Below are 20279 nucleotides of genomic sequence, written 5' to 3' on the forward strand. Positions count from 1 at the left end.
TAGTTGAAGACAGGCAGAAAATTTAGGGACAGCCTCTAAGAATCAGGTAGTTTATTCTCTGGAATGCTTTGTCCAATAGGAAAATGTGAATTGGCGTAGACCAAGGAGAGTGTCATTTATGTGATCAAGATCTCTGCTGAAAACTAAGCATCTTTGTTGTGCGTATGATCAGTTAATTGATCTGCACTGAGTATTCATCAGATACCTGAAAGCCTCCGAGATAAATGATTCCCCCCCCCTTTAAATATAGTAAGATTTTGCATGTTTCTTCTGGGTACCAGGAGCGAGCATAGTCCCTGCTCCTCTGATAAAAAGTATCTCAATCCCTCCCCGTTTTGTGATTTGTGTTCCTGAGTAACCACGCATGAATGTGAATCTCGCCTTCCCCCTAAGCTTGCTTTGCTCCTTCTGCTTGCGGCAGGAGGATTGCTCTGTTGTCAACCCAGGGGTGCTAAAATAACTGACATTTAATGTTAAAACCAGCCTGTTGCTTAGTCAGCAAATACCGGGCAATTACCTGGCAGCTTTTTTTTGCCATTTCAGCAAATGACATCAAGATAACTCGATGTATATTTGGGCACTGGAGCTGATTTTGCCATAGCAGTGTACTACCGGGTATTTCGTTATGGCAGTTGCTCTGCGTGGCAGGTGAGTGACCGGTTATCTCAGACCGGGTTTCACAGCTGAGTATAGAAAATGCTGCATTATCGTTAGCAAAAGCGGTCCCAATAACAAGCCAAAGTCTCCGCTTTCCCAGACTGCTACATAGACTGGATTCCCAGTTATCCTGGGATTTTGAAGGAGCCTGGCGCTTGTTTACCCAGAGCAGTCTCTCTGTTAGCCAGCACTATACTTTGCAAGCAGAGTTTATATTGCCTTCTGTTTATGTTGCCTTTCCTGAGGTTTTCTATTTGGAGATCTCAAAGACTAGCTTGAACACAAATATTTATGTACTCAAAAAATACAGTGAAGTGCAGCCCTTTGTAGCTGCTGTGGCCCTGCCAGTGAGCAGGGCTTTTCTCCTGAGACTGGAGTAACAGGAATTAAAGTATAGATCACGGATAAACCATCCTTGTATTTCCTAAGGACGTGAGACTACAAACTGCATTTTGTCGTCATAATCTTATTTCAGCCTATAAATACTGTTAGTTTGTAGATGGTTCTGCTTTATTTAGTATATTGCTACACTTACCCTTTCAGGCAGTGTTTAAAGAGACGATTTTCTTCTAAACTTAATGGTTTAAGAGGGCGTTTGCCTGAGGCTTCTTGTTACTGCTGGCCAGCTGAGGACTCGTTACAGTTCTGGCTGAACAGCTGAGGGAAACTTCTGCTACGCGTTAGCAAAAACTCCAGACATTTGGCGAAATAATTCGAAAGCCATCCCGAAGGCTCAAAACGAAGTGCCGCTTCGCTAGAGGGTTTCCCGTTCGCCCCCGTTTTACCACGCGGCCGTTGTCCAGCACGGCGGCCCCTCTCGCCCTCAGGCCGCTGGTGCCGGTGCTCCTTGCCCGGGCGGCGCGCGCTGCCTCCCGCCGCCCTCCCCGGCCGGCACGTGGGCCGCGCCGCGCCCCCGCCGCCCCCCGCGGCGGCCTTTCGCCGGGCGAAACCACCTGGCTCGGGGTGGGGGCGCCCCTTCTCCACTGGGATCCGCCCCTTTAAAGGGGAGCTGGCCCCTCCGCGCGGCGCGACCAACAGCGCGCTCTTTACCGTCGGCTGCCGCCTGCCCTTCCCGCCGCCCCGCTCCTCCATTGAGAGGGGCGTTTGAGAGCAGCAGCGGAAGCCGCCAGGTGAGTAAGCGCAGGCAGGAGGAAACGGACGGCGAGTCGTTGCCCGTTTAAGGGCCTCCCACATCGCTCCGCCATCTTCGGAGGCCCGCCCCCTCCCGGGGGCTCCCTCACCGCCCCCCCCGCCCGCCCCCAGGGCCTTGAGGAGCCGCCGCGGGGACGCGATCCCGCCGCCCCCGGCTCCGCTGCTCCCGCCGCCCGGGCCGCGGGGCCGCCCGCCAGGTGAGCGGCGCGGGGAGCCCGCTGCGACCGCCGCCAGCGGCTCCACGGAGGGTTCGCGGTGCCGCGCCGGTGCCCGAGCGGCCGCGACCGCGGTGGGGGAGGGCGCGGCGCGACCCCTGAGGCGAGGCCGCCGGCGAGGCGGGGCAGGAGCGGGGCCGCGGGCCGGGGTTGAGGCGGGCGCCGGTCTCGGGGCTTATGTAAGGGCAGGGGCGGCGGAGGCGGCCGAGGCAGGGGGCGCCCGGCTGGCTTGGCCTGGGGACGGGGGATTTGAGCGCGGCGGGGGCCGTTCCTTGCCGGGGCTCCCGCGGTGAGGTGGCCGGGCGGCGCTCCGTGCTCGCGGCTGGGTTCCTCTCCGGGGAGAGCGGCCGGTTGTTGGGGTTAAGGGCTGACTCGCCGCCCAGCTCCGGGTGTTTGCCGGGCCGGCGCTGCCGCGGCGGCCGGGGACCCTGGCCGCCGCCAGCCCGGTGTCGGTGGGCGGCTGGGAGGCCGCCTTCCCTGCGCCGGCGGGGATTCTCGGCGGAGCCGTGGCCGAAGAGAGACGGGAACCGCCGTGCCCAAAAGGCGCTCGCCTGCCTGTCTGTGCAGAGCCTTTCCTCGAGAGGCTCGACACCAAAGTCCCCGGTCTGTAAGCGAAGTTCTGGGGCGGGAAGAGTCGTTTATAACTTTTTTCCGATGGGAGAGATGGGAGTATGTCAGCCAAGAAGATAGCTGGTGGTAGGTAGTTCTTAGTTGCTCTCCAGCTTTGAGAGAACATCACCATCTCGTTGAAGAGTGCAGCAGCATTTGTATTAATGAAAGATTGGGATTAATTGTATGAAATCTACACAATCGCTGTTTTTTCCCTAACGTACTTCCAGATTGTCCCAAAAATCACCCCAACTACCATCCAAGGTTTGAGCTGAGGTTTTTTCAGAGTAGCCAAAGACTGTGGGTATTTAAATCCAAAGAAGTGAAACAGCCGTTTGATTCTCTTAACAGTTCTTTATCAAAGTCTGGCATTTTCGAAGAACTTTAAATGCAGGCTATTATGTCTCTTTTTTCTGTGAAAAACTGACATTAACATGTTCTTTTTCTGTCTTGGATTTCGTAGCAAAGATGCTGAGCTTTTTCCGTCGAACCCTTGGACGGCGGTCTATGCGTAAGCATGCGGAGAAAGAACGGCTAAGAGAGGCCCAAAGAGCTGCAACCCACATCCCTGCAGCTGGGGATGCAAAATCCATCATTACTTGCCGAGTGGCGCTGCTGGATGGAACAGATGTCAGCGTGGACTTACCGGTACGAGTGATGCAAGTTTGCTTTTTCAATACTGTTGGCTTGTGTCAATCCGATTGTGCTTCTTGCTCTTCACAAGTTGGGTTAAGGCGTATCTATTTGTCATAGCGACTGATCCTGTGACTTGATGTCCGCTAAGTTACTGGTCATAAAAAGGTACTGAAAGAATAATTAATTTTGTTATTCACTGAAACTAGAGTGTTTTGTTAGAAGTTGTGCCTTATACCTTGTACATTGAATGCTTTCTAGTGTGTTTATCTAATTGTTTTGCTAAGGCTTAACTTAGGGTAACGTTTCGGATGAATTGGATTTGCTTTTCAGTGAGCTATGTGTGCATCTTGAGAAGGAAGGTAAATCTCTTGGTGTAACTCTGTTGAAGAGGAGGGATAAGCGGAAGTGCTAGGAGTAATTCCTGCGTGGGTTTTGTTTGTTTTGATTTTGTGTCAGAGACGGATGCAGTTTTTAACGCTAACTTGAGAGGGGAGGGAAAGAGAAGGTTTCTACTTCCTTCCCCTCCTCAGGGCAGATTATATAGCAGGGATTGTCTCATAGCATAGTGCTTTACTGGGAGTGAGGTGTTAGCCACTGTTTTACATTTCTAAAGCTCCCTTAATATACACGTGTCTGTTCTGCTCTGCTTAATTATATACCTGTTTTTAGCCAACAGGATGAACAGTAGCAATAGAAGTGATGTGCTCTTGTTTTTCCATTACCACGTGTTATAGTTGTTAGTGACGTGTTTTGAGCTCACATAGCTGAGTTAGGAAGCTGTGGGTCTGTGAGACCTTCTGATTAGTTCCATAGGGTTTTGGCTGCAATAACAGTTGCGCTGACATTGGAACTGCTGGCTAGAAAGAGCGTGCGGAGCAGCCATTCTTGAAATGGCTTTTCTTTCCTCCCTTTCTTATTTTAAGCACAGTTCTAGAGTGTTTATAATGTTAGGTAGCCTGAGGAAGGCTCAACTTGTCAGAGTATTGTGTGGTATGTTGACATAGTGAGTGGAAATAACTCCTGTAATATCCAGAACCCTAAGTAATCTAGAGTTGAAGAAGCAGTTTGGCATCTTTATTTGCGAAATGACTACACAGATAGGCGTTTATAGAGGGCAGTAAAACTAATTTGTGCATCTCTGAAACAATGTAATGAACATATCCAGTGCTGCTTAGTGCCTAGGATGTTTGATTTGAGGCCAGGAATGCCCACAAACACTTTATAGCAAGAGTTACACTTAAAAAGTACTCAAGTTTAAATTGGTGTCTCCACATAACCAGAGCAGTAATCTTTGGAGCTGGAGTTGGCTCTGTAGGCAAATTCCTGGTGCCTCTAACAACATTTCTAAGGCTTTGAGGAGCATAAATTGAACCTGAAGAGGTGTCATGACCTGCCATCTGGACTGTAAAACTTAGATCAGGGTGCAGTAGTAACTATTTATTTCTACAGGAAATTTTTTTCACTCTTGCCTTTTTTCTTTATAAGCCAATATAAAGCCTTGTCTGTGGACATCTAAGTTATGAGTAACAGTAAACAAATATGCTAAATCAGCATAGCTAGATGCAGTAATTACAGTGCATCGTCAGTGGCTGACAGTGCTTTTGGTGATTAAAATACAATAAATTAAAAGTAGATTAAATGTTTCATTTCAGACTCCTTAATGTGTTTGTTCTTGTGTCTCCACTTGCATCATTCGTATTTTAGGGTTGACTCTTAAAGAAGTCTCCCTGTGGGGGAGACAGGGGATGAAGTGGAGGGTACAAAATCCTGGCAAAACAACATTGCTTTCTAAGATCTAAAGCTAAATTAAGAATACATGTGTGTATATATACAGAGATTTTTTGTCTTTTACAAAAAAATTCCTTGAGAATCTTTGTCCTCTTTGAGCTAACACCTTTTCCAAGACTGGTTCTGTTACTTTGTTGGCAGTAGATTTGGTTTAAAATGAACTCCTGTTATCTCAAAGAGGTGCCCTCGGGTCTGCCAGTTCAGTTGTGCATAGTCCCATTGTCTACCTAAGTTCTGTGAAATTGTTTTATTAAAAAAAAATAAATAACAGAAAGTGTTTCTTAAGACTGAATCACTTAGCAAACAGGTTAGTTCACGGCCCGAGAAAGAGTTGTCTTGGCAGGAATGAATGCCATACCTTTTTTAATCCATGGCTACGTAAATACTGTAAAGTATTTTTGTAGGAAGAAAAGATCTTGCTTTCATTGTTGCATTTGTCCTTGTTTTCACATACTCCTTGGCAGAAGAAACATTTTTTGGCAGCCAGGCAGTAAGCTAGGTCAAGAAAATGCTGTAGCTGAAAATAATTGGTATAATTTTGTCATGTTAGTTCCCAGCTGGAGCGATTCTCCAATCTGGTTCCCCATGTGCCTCCCCAAATGTGGTGAAGAAGCATTTAGAGGCAGTATCAGGCTTATGCTTGTTGAGCTATACCCTTACAGTGAATTTGCTACTGAAAGAAGAGTATTCTGGAGTTACAGTTGTTCATGTACTTGAATCTGAGATTGCTGAATTTCCATTTAAATTAAAAAAAGAAAAGGGGGGGGGGGGGGGAACCACCACAGGGAACAGTACTATGTAAGCCAAACAAGTTTCACAGTCTTTTTAAGCAGCAAAGGTGGATATTTTTATGAATATTGACAATGAGACAGAAGGGACGTGTTGTAAATGATACAGTTGAGATTAATTTATTAAACACAGAGCCAGGATTTGAGCAGTAACTCTGCTTTTTGTCCACTGATGTTATCTATGGTGTCTGTCAAGCCACTTAATCTGTCTGCTTTTCTATTTCTTCTGTTGTTTTTAATTACAAAAGTGCCTGACTTGAACTGTTCATCAAAGCTACGGTCCTACGCAGTACATAGACTGGATTGTTTTTAAGAATCTACTTATTTTGTAGCTATGTCAATGACTGAAGAATATCAGTGTTACGTATCCTATTTACGGTCACTTTGGTGTGTTCAAAATGGGAGGCATGAACTTCATGCGATTTATCAGTGTTCTTTTGGGGCAGATGAAAGGTTCCTCAGTCTTCATCTCCGATTCTAAAGTTGTGTTCTGACCTGGTAGTTTTCCTTGTCTATTACCACTTTTTTTGAAGTTTTATGTTTGTCCAAATGCATTCAGTGATTTTGACAGACTTATCATGTGCTTAGTGAAACACTGAGAAGCTTATTACTGGTTTTTTATCTATGAAAAGTTTTTATAGAATATATCATGTCTGTTAACTGTGCTGCTGTTGATGTTCGTCATACACACTATTTTACTGTTAACTTACCTCGAGTTCAACTTCAGGCAAAAGTTGGGTTGCTTTTTCTTCTAATTGTTTAAGATCCATGGGTAGAGTGTTTGCTTAGTGGTATGAGCGGTGAGAGGACAAGAACTCTGATTTGCTGACATCCCCTATCTTACTTTTAATCCTGTTCCCATGCGAAACTAAACTCCATCTTCCCCCCCCGTACCTCTGGAATTCCCAAAAGCTCAAAAGCCATGAACAGACCCAGTTTAGTACCTGAAGACTCCAGCAGCTCAGTCATACCAATCTGGGCTCCCAAGGGAACCCCTCAACAGCTGGAATACTGGCTCTTTTGGTGGTCATGGTTTGTGGGGAAAGACAGGTTGGGGATCAGGAGGGCGTCATAGCAGTGTTTTCCCTGAAAGCTGTTTTTAATTGGAGTCACCAACAGCTTATGAAATACTTGTGAACAAAAATGTTTGTCAAGAATTTCAGATAAAGTGCTGGTTTGATTACTGGAGGGCTCCAGAGGATTTTTAAATCAAGAGCTAAAAGTTGAGCATTTGTTCTAGAGATAGTCAATTCTGCGCTATTCAGAGTAATAATTGGGAGAAGGAAAAGATAACCTAGATAAAGGGGAAAAATGGTAAGACAAATAATGTAAATTATATTACAGGGATACACTTGTAATATGCACCTTTTCTTAAAATTTGTGGATAGCTTTCTGTGGGAGAACAAGGTCAGCCTTACAATAGCAACAGACAGTAAGTATGGGGTCTTATAGAAGCAGCACTGTACTTTGTGGAAGCCAGGGTTGTTTTGGTAAAAAAACCCTGACCCTGCTTAGCTCACAATTTATATAATCTTCTCATGGATAATAGGGCGTTAATTGTATTCCAGTTTCTGTACGCGCAACCTAAGTTTTAGGCAAAAGCTTCCTAGTGGTATAAGGTGAAAGACGCAAATTACAAGAGTGGATGCTCTCCGAGTAGTTTTTCGTCTTAGAATATTCCTTACTTATGCATGCATGAAATTTAGTATGGAGATTGCAAAATGAGCTGTTTTTATCCTTACTATAATGAAGTATCATTAAAACAAGGTCTTATATAAACCAGTCCAAGAGCTCTTTGGAATAGCAGGAATTAGCTAAGCTGTTTACAGTTTTGGAGTAATGCTTACAAAATAAGATTAAAAAGGACTGTATTTGTAGTGATTATTTTAAACAAAATGAAGAAATCTATCTGGAATGCCAGAAACTGTTAACGAGTGCTGATGGCTTTTTGTGTGGAGGGAGATGATCTGTGTTGATCCGACTACAAGATCAGAGATGTATTGTTATAGTTGTTTTTACTCAGTAATCCACTCTGGTTTTTTGTTTTTTACAAGCTTGTAGAATATTTGTGGCTACTTGCTGAATATTTGTAGCTGTAAATATGAAATACAGAATGCTGTCTGTGGCACAGGTGCTGATTAAAAAGAAAATGTAGTAATGCTAAAAATGTTGGAAAATCGGTCTTCAAATAAAATGAATAATCTTAGTGTTCAAGGCTGGCTTTTAAATTTTCAAAAATAAAGCTAAGTAGACAAAAGTAATGAGTAAATAAAGATTTGCTTGTGTGTGTTTGTGTTAAGAGTATAAAGTTTTGGATTAAAACTTTTTCCCCATGTGGTTTTTGTCTTAAACTATTGAAATGCTTTTGACTATTTGCTTAAACTACTGAAAGACCTTTAGGGGACTGAAACTGGAAAAATCAATCCTGGGCTGAGTGTTACGAAGCAGAGGTGCTGTCTGCGTGGTGGAAGGGGGCCCAGCTGTAGTGCAGGTTGATCAAGTGCTTCCTGGGGTGCCAGATTTAAATGCATATTGAGATTGAGTGTAAGACATACAGTACATGCTCAGCACTTCTGAGCAGCAGCAGAATCACAGACTGGCTGTACTGAGTCGTGCTGGGAGTCCAGTCATTTTGGGTTAATGGCAGGTGAGCATTTCAGGCTTGCTTCGATGCACGATGCCCTGGCGACGTTGGAAAGGGAGGAAGGGAGCAGCTGGAAGCAAGCTGCGGCTGCTATCAGAGTAATTTGTTTGGCCTGCAGTGTACTGCCGAGTGCTTCTGGGGATGGTGCTGCAGGCTGGTTTAGTTGCCCGAAGGTTTAGCATTCCTAACTCACAGCATAACAGTGAATTTTGTCTGAAGGCCTGCTTTCCCACTGAACCACCCCTGTAAAGAGCTCAGTCAAAGACAGACTCTCATATGCTCTTAACCAGACTGCTCCTGAGAAGCCTGCAGGTGGAACACCAAGTAAAACTGAAATGTTCGAGAATATATTGGGGGGAGATATTTAATCTCTAAACCTTAATCCTGGACAAGCAGTTTGGATATATTCTGTATCAGAAAGAACACTAGGAGATAGATTCAGAAATGGATTAAATCAAATGTGTAACTAGAAGATATAAACTTTCTGGGAGAGGAAAAATAAGAGACTTCTGGCAAAACAAACTGATAAGTATGAATGTTTTGAATCTTTATCTTTTTGTGTGTAGGGTCAATAAGCCTGAGCACAGTACATTAAAATCTTTCTATATAGCATTCTATTAAACATACCGTTATAATGGGTATTGAAATGCCTTTTTCTTTCTCCAGAGAATAACAGAACAAAACGTTTAATCCCGAATGTTTATCTTCCTATGTTTGGGAGAGATTGAGTAAATGGAAGAATTGATAAGCTCTGTCTCTGGAGATAGAAATTATTCTCTGCATTGTTCCAGCCTGCAGGGCTTTTTACTTAGTACAAGAATATATGGTGCATGTTGTTAAAGGCTGGGGATAAACCAGAGAGGGAAGCAGAACTGGTGCTTTGCTGCCAGTGGCATCTTTAGATGAAGGAGAAAATTGACTGGGGAGTTTGGAAAAGTTATTTGAAAGACTGATGCTTGGAGCTCGAGGAGAGGAGCAACTCCATTTGTAGGTCAGTACTTAAAGCTGTAAGATGAGGGTGATACAAATAATGTGTACTTCTAACTCTGCCTTTGTAAAGATAAGGGGTTTTAACCCTCCAGTTCTCCAGCAAACCTTAATGGTATTAACTATAGATACTGTTTTCATGATATTGAGATGAAAACTTTTTCCTTTAAAGCTCACTGTTGGAGCTTTCTCATGGCTTATTTTTTTGAAACATGTCATTTGGGAGAAGGGGGATTAACTTAATAAAAAAATGGACAGGCTCATCTCCTGCTCCCGCACTGCCATGGTCTGCAGACGTGCATAGGTGACATCCTAGCAACTGGGTGGCTGTAAATCCTGAGTAGGGGTCCCTAGCTTCTCTGAGGGGTAAATGGGGTCTTTCTGAGGAAACTGGTATGAATACGAATGGTAAACCTCCTAATGAGTTGACAAAAACCAGGAAGGGAGGTTTTTGCCTTTCAGTAGTTGCTGAAGGCAATAGCTACGGTTAGTTATTGTTAATAAGCAATATTAACATAATCATTTGAAGAAATCTTCTGACAGAAAAGTACAGCTGCAAAGACACAAGGGATAGTAAGTCCCATGAAGGTAAAGCCTATTAAGCTTTTTTTTTCAGAGTTCATCTTACATAGGGACCTCCTTTTCTTCACAAAGAAAAGAAATAAAGAGGAGAAAAATCCTTTCCTCATAAGCATTTTAGTTAGTAAATTCATTAGGTGGGCTTTTTGGTTTTCGTTTTATTTTTTTCACATTTTGGAAGTCTGAAGTACTTCGCTGTGATTAAAAACCTGATAAAAACCTTAAAAAGTGAGCCATTCAGCTGGTGCCTGCCCAGCACAAAGCTCTCATCCCCAGCTGTTGTAAGCTGGTGTGGCTTCACCAGCGCCGGTCTGTACTGACTGCTGCTAGAACTGAAAATGGTTTTTACAACAGACAGGCAAGTTGTGGAGCACTGAGCTGCTGGCTTATGCTCTTGAATGCGTGTCCATGAAATAACCTTTACCTCTGAGACCATGAGAAGAGGGTATATAAACGCTGCCTTTCTAAGTTTTAGGCAGTGACTGAGATGCCTGAGCCAAGGTGAATGTCTCCGTATCACCTTATCCCGGCCATGAAGGGACAAACCAGCCTGCCGAGGTGAACGCCAGAGTTGGCTTTGCCCAGCCTTGCTGCTGAGCTGCCAGGGTTAAGTCCAGCCTTTGTAACACCTACTCAGCCACCAATTGCAGTTATTAGGAGCAACATGAAATGTCATTAGGATGTAGTTGGGAGCATCCCTTCCATTCGGGGGGGGGGGCCATGATTCATGCCCAAGCGATCAAAAGATGCTTTTATCTCGTTCCAAAGTGTTGCAAAACCACTAGATGACCAGCCCTATATAAATGGTATATTTTATTTAAGTTTCCCAGTTCAGTTGTTGATTCTCCTGCTGTGAGATGTTTGCTGTTACTTCCTACAGAGTATAGCAAACTGTGTAAATCAAGTAGTCAGGTTTGACAGAATTACAAACCCATGAGTTTAATTTGTGCCCTGAAGGGAGGTCCAGCCACTGGCTGGACTGCTTGTGAGTGTGGAGTCGTTAATAATTCATCGGTAACCATTAAGCAGCTTGAAAATATTTGTACTTTGAGAGTAACCTGAGCTCTGCTGCAAGGAAAAGAAAGGGGGGGGTGGGGAAGCATGGGGTAGCAGCAGGATAAAAATGTCATTTAAATTGAATGTTGCCATTAGAAAGTTAGGGTAATTTTTCACCTGAAAAATGTAATAAAAGTGTATCTTTGCTACGTCTTTCTTCAGATCACTTTCCTGATCACTTGAGATCGCAGTTTCATTGAATACAAAGAAATTAATTTTGATTCATAAAAATTGACCGGTTACAACGCAATAATATTTTTGGTTGCTGTTTGTTTAAATATAAGGAGGAAGGACTTTAGTAAGGCCTTAGGAAGGAATTTGAATTTAACATTAAAGCACGTGTGAAACTTTTGCTGACTCACACCAAATACAGCTACTGATGGTTTAAGTCATATGCAAAGTACTGCATAATTAATTCCACGTTGACAGCCTTCGTGATTTAAGTCAGAAAACAACCAGCAGCCCTGAAAAGCATTCCACAGCTGCTCCAATGCTATTCTTCAGGGACTTTCTCCCACTTTAGTCATTCTGGGTCCACTTGATCTTTGAGTCCTTTGCTGAGATTACCAGAATGGCGAACACGCTCTGAAACTAATTTGACGCTGCAGAATTTTGAACAATAATAAGTTTTGGTTGTTGGTAGTCTGAGAATAGTACATGTAGTAATTCCAGGCTCGAGTTAAAGTGCCTGTCCCCGGGAGGGAATTTGGCTGAGATAACTGGTTAATTACAGTTTTAAGAGATGACTTACTGAGGAATTGAGAAGGATCTAAATGTTCTGCCCAATAAGGGGAGATTTTCCTCTAGTTTTAGAGCAGGTGCAGAAAGCTTCATGCAAAATAAAACATTTTTCTAGTTTTGCTGTTGTGAATGCTGAATTGATTTCATTTGTATTAGTATAGCTTCCGGTTGAAGCAGAAGAGATCCTGTGCTGAGAGAAATTATCAACAGTTCAATGCCTTGCTCTTTCAAGAGAGAGGCTACAGACTCAAATAGTGGAAGAAATGTGTGGTTTTATATGTAGGCGATTTGCCTTAAGGCTTCTGTTAGGAGAGTCTTTCTGGTGCTTAATAAATCTGCTATTGCCTGAGAAGTACTTTTTCTTGAAGTCAGCTGAAAAAACTTGCCCTGAACGAGTTTGATGAGGTCGACATCTCAGCATTTTCATTATACAACGTTTTGTAGGTGCTGTGTGTATGTGAAGTTGCCTGCTGGTCTAATTGCCTACCGTTCCCCCTACCTCCCCCGATACTTGGAAATAAATAACTGTGAGAGAACTTGCTTAGGCAGGTTCAGTTTACAGACTTCTATGAGATTTTGCTTTGAGCTGTGAAATGTCATGTTGGATTTAACTAACACATCGAGTAAACCAATGATTATGATTGCAAAGTTGAATATAAAATATTTGAAGATCAGGGTAGAGGAAGGTGGCAAAAATTATGCATGCTGCTTTACTTACACAGATATTAGTTGGTGATTAAACCAGATTATTTCTGAGAATAGGAATTCTGGCTGGCCTGGAATTTTGAGAGGTGGACTAAATCTGCTAGTTAGTAGCTTATGAAAAATATGCTTAGAAAGTTAGCCCATTTCTCAAGTTGTGAATGTATAAATCTTAAGATGAAAGATTGCAAGATGATAGCATTATGGTAATAGAGAAATCCTTAAACTGCTTGCAGAGTAAGCATAAATCCTTTCTGCATTTCTTTGCATTTAATAATATTTCAACACCATGACTTGTACTCTGACCTACTAATTTATTAATGTATTTTTGTTACATTTAGGCATCTCGGATATTACTGTTAAGCTTTCTTTCAGTGTATTACTATAAAGGAGTTCATAGCATGGAAAATGTATCTTGCGTAGAAACTGCCCAGTGCTATTTACATGCCTTCTCTTTAAAAACAACTGTTCAATTTTTTAGATCATCACTGTAAAAATGATGTTTACTTGGGGCCAGAGCTAAGTTTTTTCATAAATTATGTATGAGCATATACGGCAGCTTTTTGCACCTACAAGTGAGTTTTATGAACTTACTTTTGTAAATGTGTTATCTATTTGTTAAAGTTGCTTGCCCCAGACTGTTTCCTGGCAGTTGTTAAAAGCACTTGCTAATGGAATGCTATATCCTAATTCAATATGCTTTGCTACCTGCTTCAAAACTGGTGAATTGCCTAGTATAGTAGTAAATTTGTAAGCAATTTGCTGTACTTTGCTCTGAAAATTTTCCAGTACATTAGTTATTGCATTTGTACTAGCTATATTTCCAGTTCTGTTGAACTTCGGTGGGTAAGGAAAGCCTAAAAGGGGCAACTGATAAAATGATGTTTTAACACTCTGTTGTGCAAGTCAATGCTGACATTTTCCAAAAAGGAGGTTATGCAAGTCCTTTAAGGATATTATGTGTGCTTCTTGTGGGATGTACAATTGCCTTAAGAAAAACAGCGATCAAAAAATATGAGAGAAGAAAATAAATTCCACATTATATTTTCAGAAGCTTAATTTTGGGCTTCTCTTACTTTTGGAATTACAATATAAAGCGTGCCTAGAAGAAGGTAGATGCGGCAATAAATCTACCTGCTAAGTACTAAATCCTTTTATATTTTCAGAAAAAAGCCAAAGGCCAGCTCCTGTTTGAACAGATCATGTATCATCTGGACCTTATAGAAAGCGACTACTTTGGATTAAGGTTCATGGATTCCGCACAAGTGGCGGTGAGTAGCAGTGCTTTTTTCTTTTTTTTAAGCAACAGTCTAAAAGTGAAATCTTAATATTGACAAAAATGCTATAAGAAGGCTGCCTTTTTTGAGTTAAGTTTTGTGCAGAAGCTCTGTGGTGTGTTAGTTTAAGTGATGCCAAGTTTAATTCCACCTCGAGCACTCTAACATATTACAACACTGTTGTCTCTTCCTTTCTTGTCTTTCGCTTGTTCCTGTCACACCTTCTGTTGTCATTAGGCAGGCTGGTCCACTAGGACCCCAGAGCCTGGTGCACCATGTAGAAATTCTTGATGCTGCTGATGCAGAGGGGACAGGGCAAAACTAGAGTGTGTGTTTGGCCCTTCGTTGTTCTACAGAGTGGAGAAAGTTTTCCTTTACCAATGCCATCAACTTTCTCATCAGCAAAAGTCATCATGTTAATGTCTGCTTGGGAAATAATCTTGGCAAGAGGGGTATACCTTTGATTTGCTCAAATCAGTTGTGACTCAGACCCGCAACTAGAAATTTTTGGGAGGATATAGGTGTGTTTGTATGTACCAGACAGTTTGAGTAGAGGGTTCTTGCAAGCCTGAGTTTGTGAAGTTTGTTGTGTGTTTGTAAATATGTGACTGCTTTTGAAAACAGCAGCAGAGCATTGTTTGTCAGAAGCAACCGCAGTTCTTTCACTTGAGGGCTGTGCAGTTTTATATAGATACTTCTTATGGCCAGGTACTTAATCCTGTCCACAAGGATAGCTGCAACTTAAGTGAGGCGTTAGACAAGGAGTGGATTTTTACCTCTGTCCTGCATCCCTGTAACTTAAACCTGTGTTCACTTATCCCAACACCCCCAGGTAGAATGAGATCTGAGTTTTCATACTGTCTATGTCAATCTTATTTGTTAGATGTATGACATAATTGTTTCTGTTTTTCAAGTCCACTTCAGAATTATTTCATGATTAGGATGGCACAGTGGAAGCACAGACAGTTGCTGCTGAGCTAAATACCTGAATTGTTTGAGGTCAGCATAAAAAATGGAGGCAATGACATATATTCCTTTACTTCTGTGAGGATCTATGTCCAGAACAATTTGAAGGTGGCATCTTAATTGTTACAGCTTTGTACGATGGCAAAAAACTCCCCAGTCTTGAATCTTTGAAAGAAAGATTTGAACAGAAAAGATTTTGAATCTCTCTAATCTTTGAAAGAAAGATTTTGAAAGACAGCTTTGGACACGATGTTATCCACCCCAAAGCACACTTATAACCTGATGGCTTCTTTTCAAAATTATGCGATTGAGTTTTTTATGCTTAGCTTGTAATTGTAGAGAACATTCTCTTTGGACAAAATAATTTGTGTTCAGCATCTGAAGCAAACTTCATGGCTAGCGGGATTAGCTGCAGCTGGGCTGCAGTTCCCAGTGGTGAAAGTGATCTTAAACCTCTTGCGGAACAGAGACTTTTAACACTAAGGAGAAAAAGACCATCACACTAACGGAGGGATGTCATTCAGAACCATGCATACCTCCTACCAGCAGAAATTAGAAAACAGCCCATTGCATACCATTTTATATTTATAAAAATCATGTTAGCTTTGTTAAGCATGTGCAGTCTAGGATGTTGAGTATTGATAGTGAATGACTCCATTGCATTTATCTTTTTGCTTCAGGAAAAAAAATAATCTGTATGTTTTGGGTATCCTAACTCAATTTCTGCCATGTGGCTTCTGAAGTATTTCCATGTGGCTTTAGGATCTCATAAGAGTTCACAGTGGATTAGTTATAACTGGTGAAACTATCTGTATGGTAAACTTTTTTCTCTTACTGTTCTGTTAGAAAGTAACGTCATTTCATCTTGAAATAGGAAAATAAGAGTTAATCTTTTCTGTCTCAGCAATGGCTCATGGCTTGCTTTTGTCCAGCAAATTGTTACTTCCAGTCCAGACAGCACCTGATTGAGTATTTGATACTGCACAATCTACCAGATACAAGCAATTTCAAACTTAGTTTGCTTCCTTTTCTTGACTATGTGTGACTGAAAAGAGGCAGAGTAGAGATAACAATCTGTTTAAACTGGACTTTAAGGATACACTCTGTATAACGAAGCAGAAAAGATTGCATTTTGCCTAAAGAGCTGAACACAACAGCCAGAGATAATCACTTTGAGAAAGGAAGAACTGTTGTGATGGCAGCTGTTCTTGCAAAGAGGAGCTGGCACATTCTAGCAGAAACCCAATCTGCAGCTGGAAACAAAGAGACTAATCAAGTGACTTGTCAAAGATTATTCAGGAGACCTGTTAAATAAGCAGCGTAAGAATCCAGTCTCTTACTGTGGACAGAATTGTCTGCTGGCTCTGAAGGAGATAATCTTTCTGCTAACCAGTTTAAGTATATTGCCTTACTAGCTAGTTGCACCTTATGATATAAACACACTGGCAAACTAGCAATGTGTAGTTAAGTAAAAAATTGGGAAATTCCCCGCTTGTTTTAACTACAAATAAGTTTTCAATGGATTCATTCTGAACAGTTGAAGGATAGCTTCTTTTTTTATTCTTTTGAGCTGCTGAAGTGATTAGTAGTTAGGTGTTTGAGTTTATGATGTACTGGGGAGTGGGGGGAACCCTGATAACACAAACTCTTCCTGACATTTTGGATTTTAGGATTCAAATACTAGCTTCTTTAAAGAAGTTCTTGAAACAGTTAGTGAAGTGAAAGAATTCTGATTTGTGTTCATTGGTAGTCTGATGGTTAGGAATAGATTCCCCCCCGTCGCAAAGTAAGAGGCAGGAGATGGCAAAAGGAGTTATTTGCAAGATTGTCCACCATATATCAGACTTGGTCTGGCAGCCAAGGGAGCAGGCTATTGTTAATTTGAGTAACTTCGGTTCAGGCTGACAGTGAACAGCACAGCATGTCCAGTGACACAAAAGATGAAGATAGCTGTTAACTTGTTGGGCTATTTGGCTTTTCCTCTAGCAATGCTGGAGAGATGTTTCTACTAAGGAGGCATTGAACATTTAACAGGTGGCAAATTTCTAATTCTATCGTACAGGTTGCAAGCATCAAATACTTGCTCTTCCTAATGGAATTGTGCAACACATTGGTGTTTAACTCTGGCAGTTTTATCTAATGTAGTGCTTAATGCAGAAAATAATTTGTATAGCATTGCACTAAGTATGCACCCATTAATTCCATAAAGTATGGGACCAGTTTTAGCTTCACCGTCTTACAAAAAAAACTCGTTTACCCTACCTTCTTGAAATGTTGCTGGATTTTGGGTTTTTTGTTTTGGTTTGGTTTTGGTGTTTTTTTTTAATTTCTGAAGCAGCAAACTGTTTTAGTAAGGACTATCAGTACTTTATGCAGTCTGTTGTTCATATTGCTTTTTGTTTAGCAAACTTTATCTCTGGATTTCAGCAGTAGACTGTGCTGAGCAAACTGTCATCAAAATGTAAACTTTTTGCCAGGTCCACTTGAATTCCATTTTAATCACTTGGAATAAATCTTAAGTTTCCTGATGTCTGTGTGTGTCCATGCATGTGTTGGTTTTGGGTTTGTTTTGGTTTGTTTTTTTCCCCCCCCTCCATTTAAAAGCAGTTCTGTTTCCCTTCTTCCATGCACACCCTTACCATTCAGATGGAGCTCCTGTAGGCAGCGGTGGTAAGAGCCGAGCAGAGTAAAACGCTATCAGTGCCTGTCGCGGGCCTCTCAGTTGCCTTCCCATGGAATGTGGAGGAGATGAGAGAAAACAGGAGGGAGATGAAACAGGCGTGCACAGTCAGTCCAGGAGCCTAGAAATGGCGCTCTCTGCCATTCTTGTATCTAAATCACCTGCAAGCCTCCAAGTGGGTATTTTGTGTATTTTTATGGTGGAGGAAGGAGTAAGTAAATTGTCTCCTACAGCAAGTGAGTTTATGGAATAGGAAGAGAGATTATATCATTTTCTTAAACAAAAAAAAAATTGCTCAACTCCATTTCGCTGGTAGTGTAAGCAAAGTTGACATAAATATTTGCTTCATTCTTCCTTAAGCTTCCTGCTTTATTTTAAAAATATATTAGATATATTTCAGATAGCTTTCTGTAGCTACTTTGTTTTAATAGGTAATGAGAGCATTTTCAGCTGTGTGTACAGCAGCAGTAGGTGGTTCAGTTGTTGTGATCTGCAGCTAATATATCAATCACTGCATATCCTGGCTGTATTACAGGCTGACTTTACACCCTCTCTGCAGAAGGCAGGGCTGCTGGAATGTGTTTGCACTTGGCATTGCAACCTGAAAATACCGGTTCTTTCTCACACCCCTGTTGCTCCTCTGTCCTCCTTGGGGCCTGCTGTGAACTTCGTGGCACATAGTTTAACAAAAAGAGTGTTGCTAAGTATATAGAATCATAGAATCATTGAGGTTGGAAAAGACCTCTAAGATCATCGAGTCCAACCGTCAACCCAACACCACCATGCCCACTAAACCATGTCCCTAAGCGCCTCATCTACACGTCTTTTAAAAACCTCCAGGGATGGGGACTCCACCACTTCCCTGGGCAGCCTGTTCCAATGTTTCACCACTCTTTCAGTAAAGAAATTTTTCCTTACATCCAATCTAAACCTCCCCTGCCGCAACTTGAGGCCATTTCCTCTCGTCCTATTGCTAGTTACTTGGGAGAAGAGACCAACACCCACCTCGCTACAACCTCCTTTCAGGTAGTTGTAGAGAGCGATGAGGTCTCCCCTCAGCCTCCTTTTCTCCAGGCTGAACAGTCCCAGTTCCCTCAGCCGCTCCTCATAAGACTTGTTCTCCAGACCCCTCACCAGCCTCGTTGCCCTTCTCTGGAAGGGAACCAATACAATTCCATCTGTATTGGTTGCAAGGTGACATTTGGGATTGATCAAATGAGATGGTGTTACCTGGCTGGGCATTGTGAACCATGCAGGACATGGTGTGCTAGGTAGTTTGCTCTGGCTATTGAGTCAATGCAATTATGTTGAACAGGGTGCCCTGTTTACTGTTTAACTGAGTCACCTCCTTTGGAGGAGGGAGCTGTTCACTACACACAGCACTTGGAAGTAGGTCTCTACCGCTAGGTGTATGTTAGCTTTCCAGCTTTATCTTTAATTTCTGGTATAAACTCTTCAGCAGTGGGAGCATATGCAATTATTTTAGGGAGCATAGCAGATACATGTAGATGTTTCTCTCAACCTGCCATCTGTAGCATATTTTTCACATGCTCTTGTATTCACTATAAGTGAAGCCATTATTTTGGCTTCATGTCTATTATATAGCCTATAATTAGCATTAGTAGGTGAGGCAGTAAATTCTGTCCTCCCATGTGACAGCTGCTAAAATGTCACCTGTGAATAGATTTTGGAGAATTAGGTAGAGCTGACCCTTATGTTCAGACATAGACAGCTTTGCTGTTACTACACTTGAGTCATCTGAAGAAAATGCCTGAAAGCCAACAATATTTATTTTGTCTTTCCCCTTCCACCCCAAGTAAACATCACACACAGCTAAGTGCCAGAGTCTCCAGCTATGATTTATGCCTCTGGCACATTGTCACTGGCTGACCTACTAATGTGTGAATTAAGTATTTGTTTGGACAGGATGAAAATTTTAGTAATTTTTTTAAAGTAGATAATGCTTTCTTGAAGATTGGCTTTAAATAAGGTACTACAGGATGTTGCTGTTGTTCAAAACTGACATTTTGCGTTACAAACTTTGAGTGAAAGGATCTTTGATGAGCACTGAGAGAGCTGTGAATTGTGAAAGATTTGGATTAGATTGTTTTAACAAACTACTTGTTATTGCAAGATGGTCTTCACTAACGAATAGGTTTTTTTTTTCCTTTTTTGCTCTTTCTGTGAGATTTCTTATCGATAATTCAATGAAAGTAATTTATTTTTCAGCATTGGTTGGACAACACAAAAAGCATTAAAAAGCAAGTTAAAAGTAAGTGTCCTTTCCGTTTTCTCTTGGGATCTCATATTGAATGTACAGGAGGCATAGAGAGTTGGAAGGGGGGGGGGCGGTGTCCTGTGAGGGGTGACAAGGTCCGGTGACAGAAACCCGGCATGGTGCTGCTGATTGTTTAATGACCTCTTCCCTCTGTAGCTCATATTACTTTAGTCTAATGACCTTAATTAAACATGTTATAGGCTCATTAATTATAGTTTAAATGGAGTCAAGGCAGCTGAAGACGTTTAAGCATTATAGATCGTTATCCTGACTATAGGAAAACTTTGTCTTGGAGCCTCCATCCCTTGGGGCAGCCCTGAATGCCCAAATCTGTGTTTGGTCCACCAAGTCCTTACCTGCTGCACAAGGGTTTAATGTGGCCTGGTTGTTTCAGTAGTGCGTGCTTGGGTAAGCTCTGACATCAGCTGATTTTTGTTTAGCAGCTTCCTTGCTCTGCGCTGTGGGAAGTCTTCAGGGATTTGTGGTGCTGTGTTAATACAACAGAGGTTTTGGAAGCACCGAGA

General features: G+C 42.2%; 1 protein-coding gene across 2 annotated transcripts in view; it reads left to right on the forward strand.

Annotated features, from left to right (window-relative positions):
- Positions 1–1942: 1942 nt before the first annotated feature.
- Positions 1943–20279, forward strand: part of EPB41L5 (erythrocyte membrane protein band 4.1 like 5) — a 41683-nt gene continuing 23346 nt past the window's right edge. For both annotated transcript variants that reach the window (XM_076342932.1, XM_076342933.1), the window contains exons 1-4: positions 1943–2006; positions 3097–3281; positions 13721–13825; positions 19707–19749. In XM_076342932.1, coding sequence (XP_076199047.1) covers positions 3102–3281; positions 13721–13825; positions 19707–19749 — 328 coding nt within the window. In that variant the 5' untranslated portion in view covers positions 1943–2006; positions 3097–3101. The remainder of the gene's footprint in view (positions 2007–3096; positions 3282–13720; positions 13826–19706; positions 19750–20279) is intronic.

The sequence above is a fragment of the Aptenodytes patagonicus genome, chromosome 6 (genome assembly GCF_965638725.1).
Source record: "Aptenodytes patagonicus chromosome 6, bAptPat1.pri.cur, whole genome shotgun sequence".
NCBI lineage: Eukaryota > Metazoa > Chordata > Aves > Sphenisciformes > Spheniscidae > Aptenodytes > Aptenodytes patagonicus.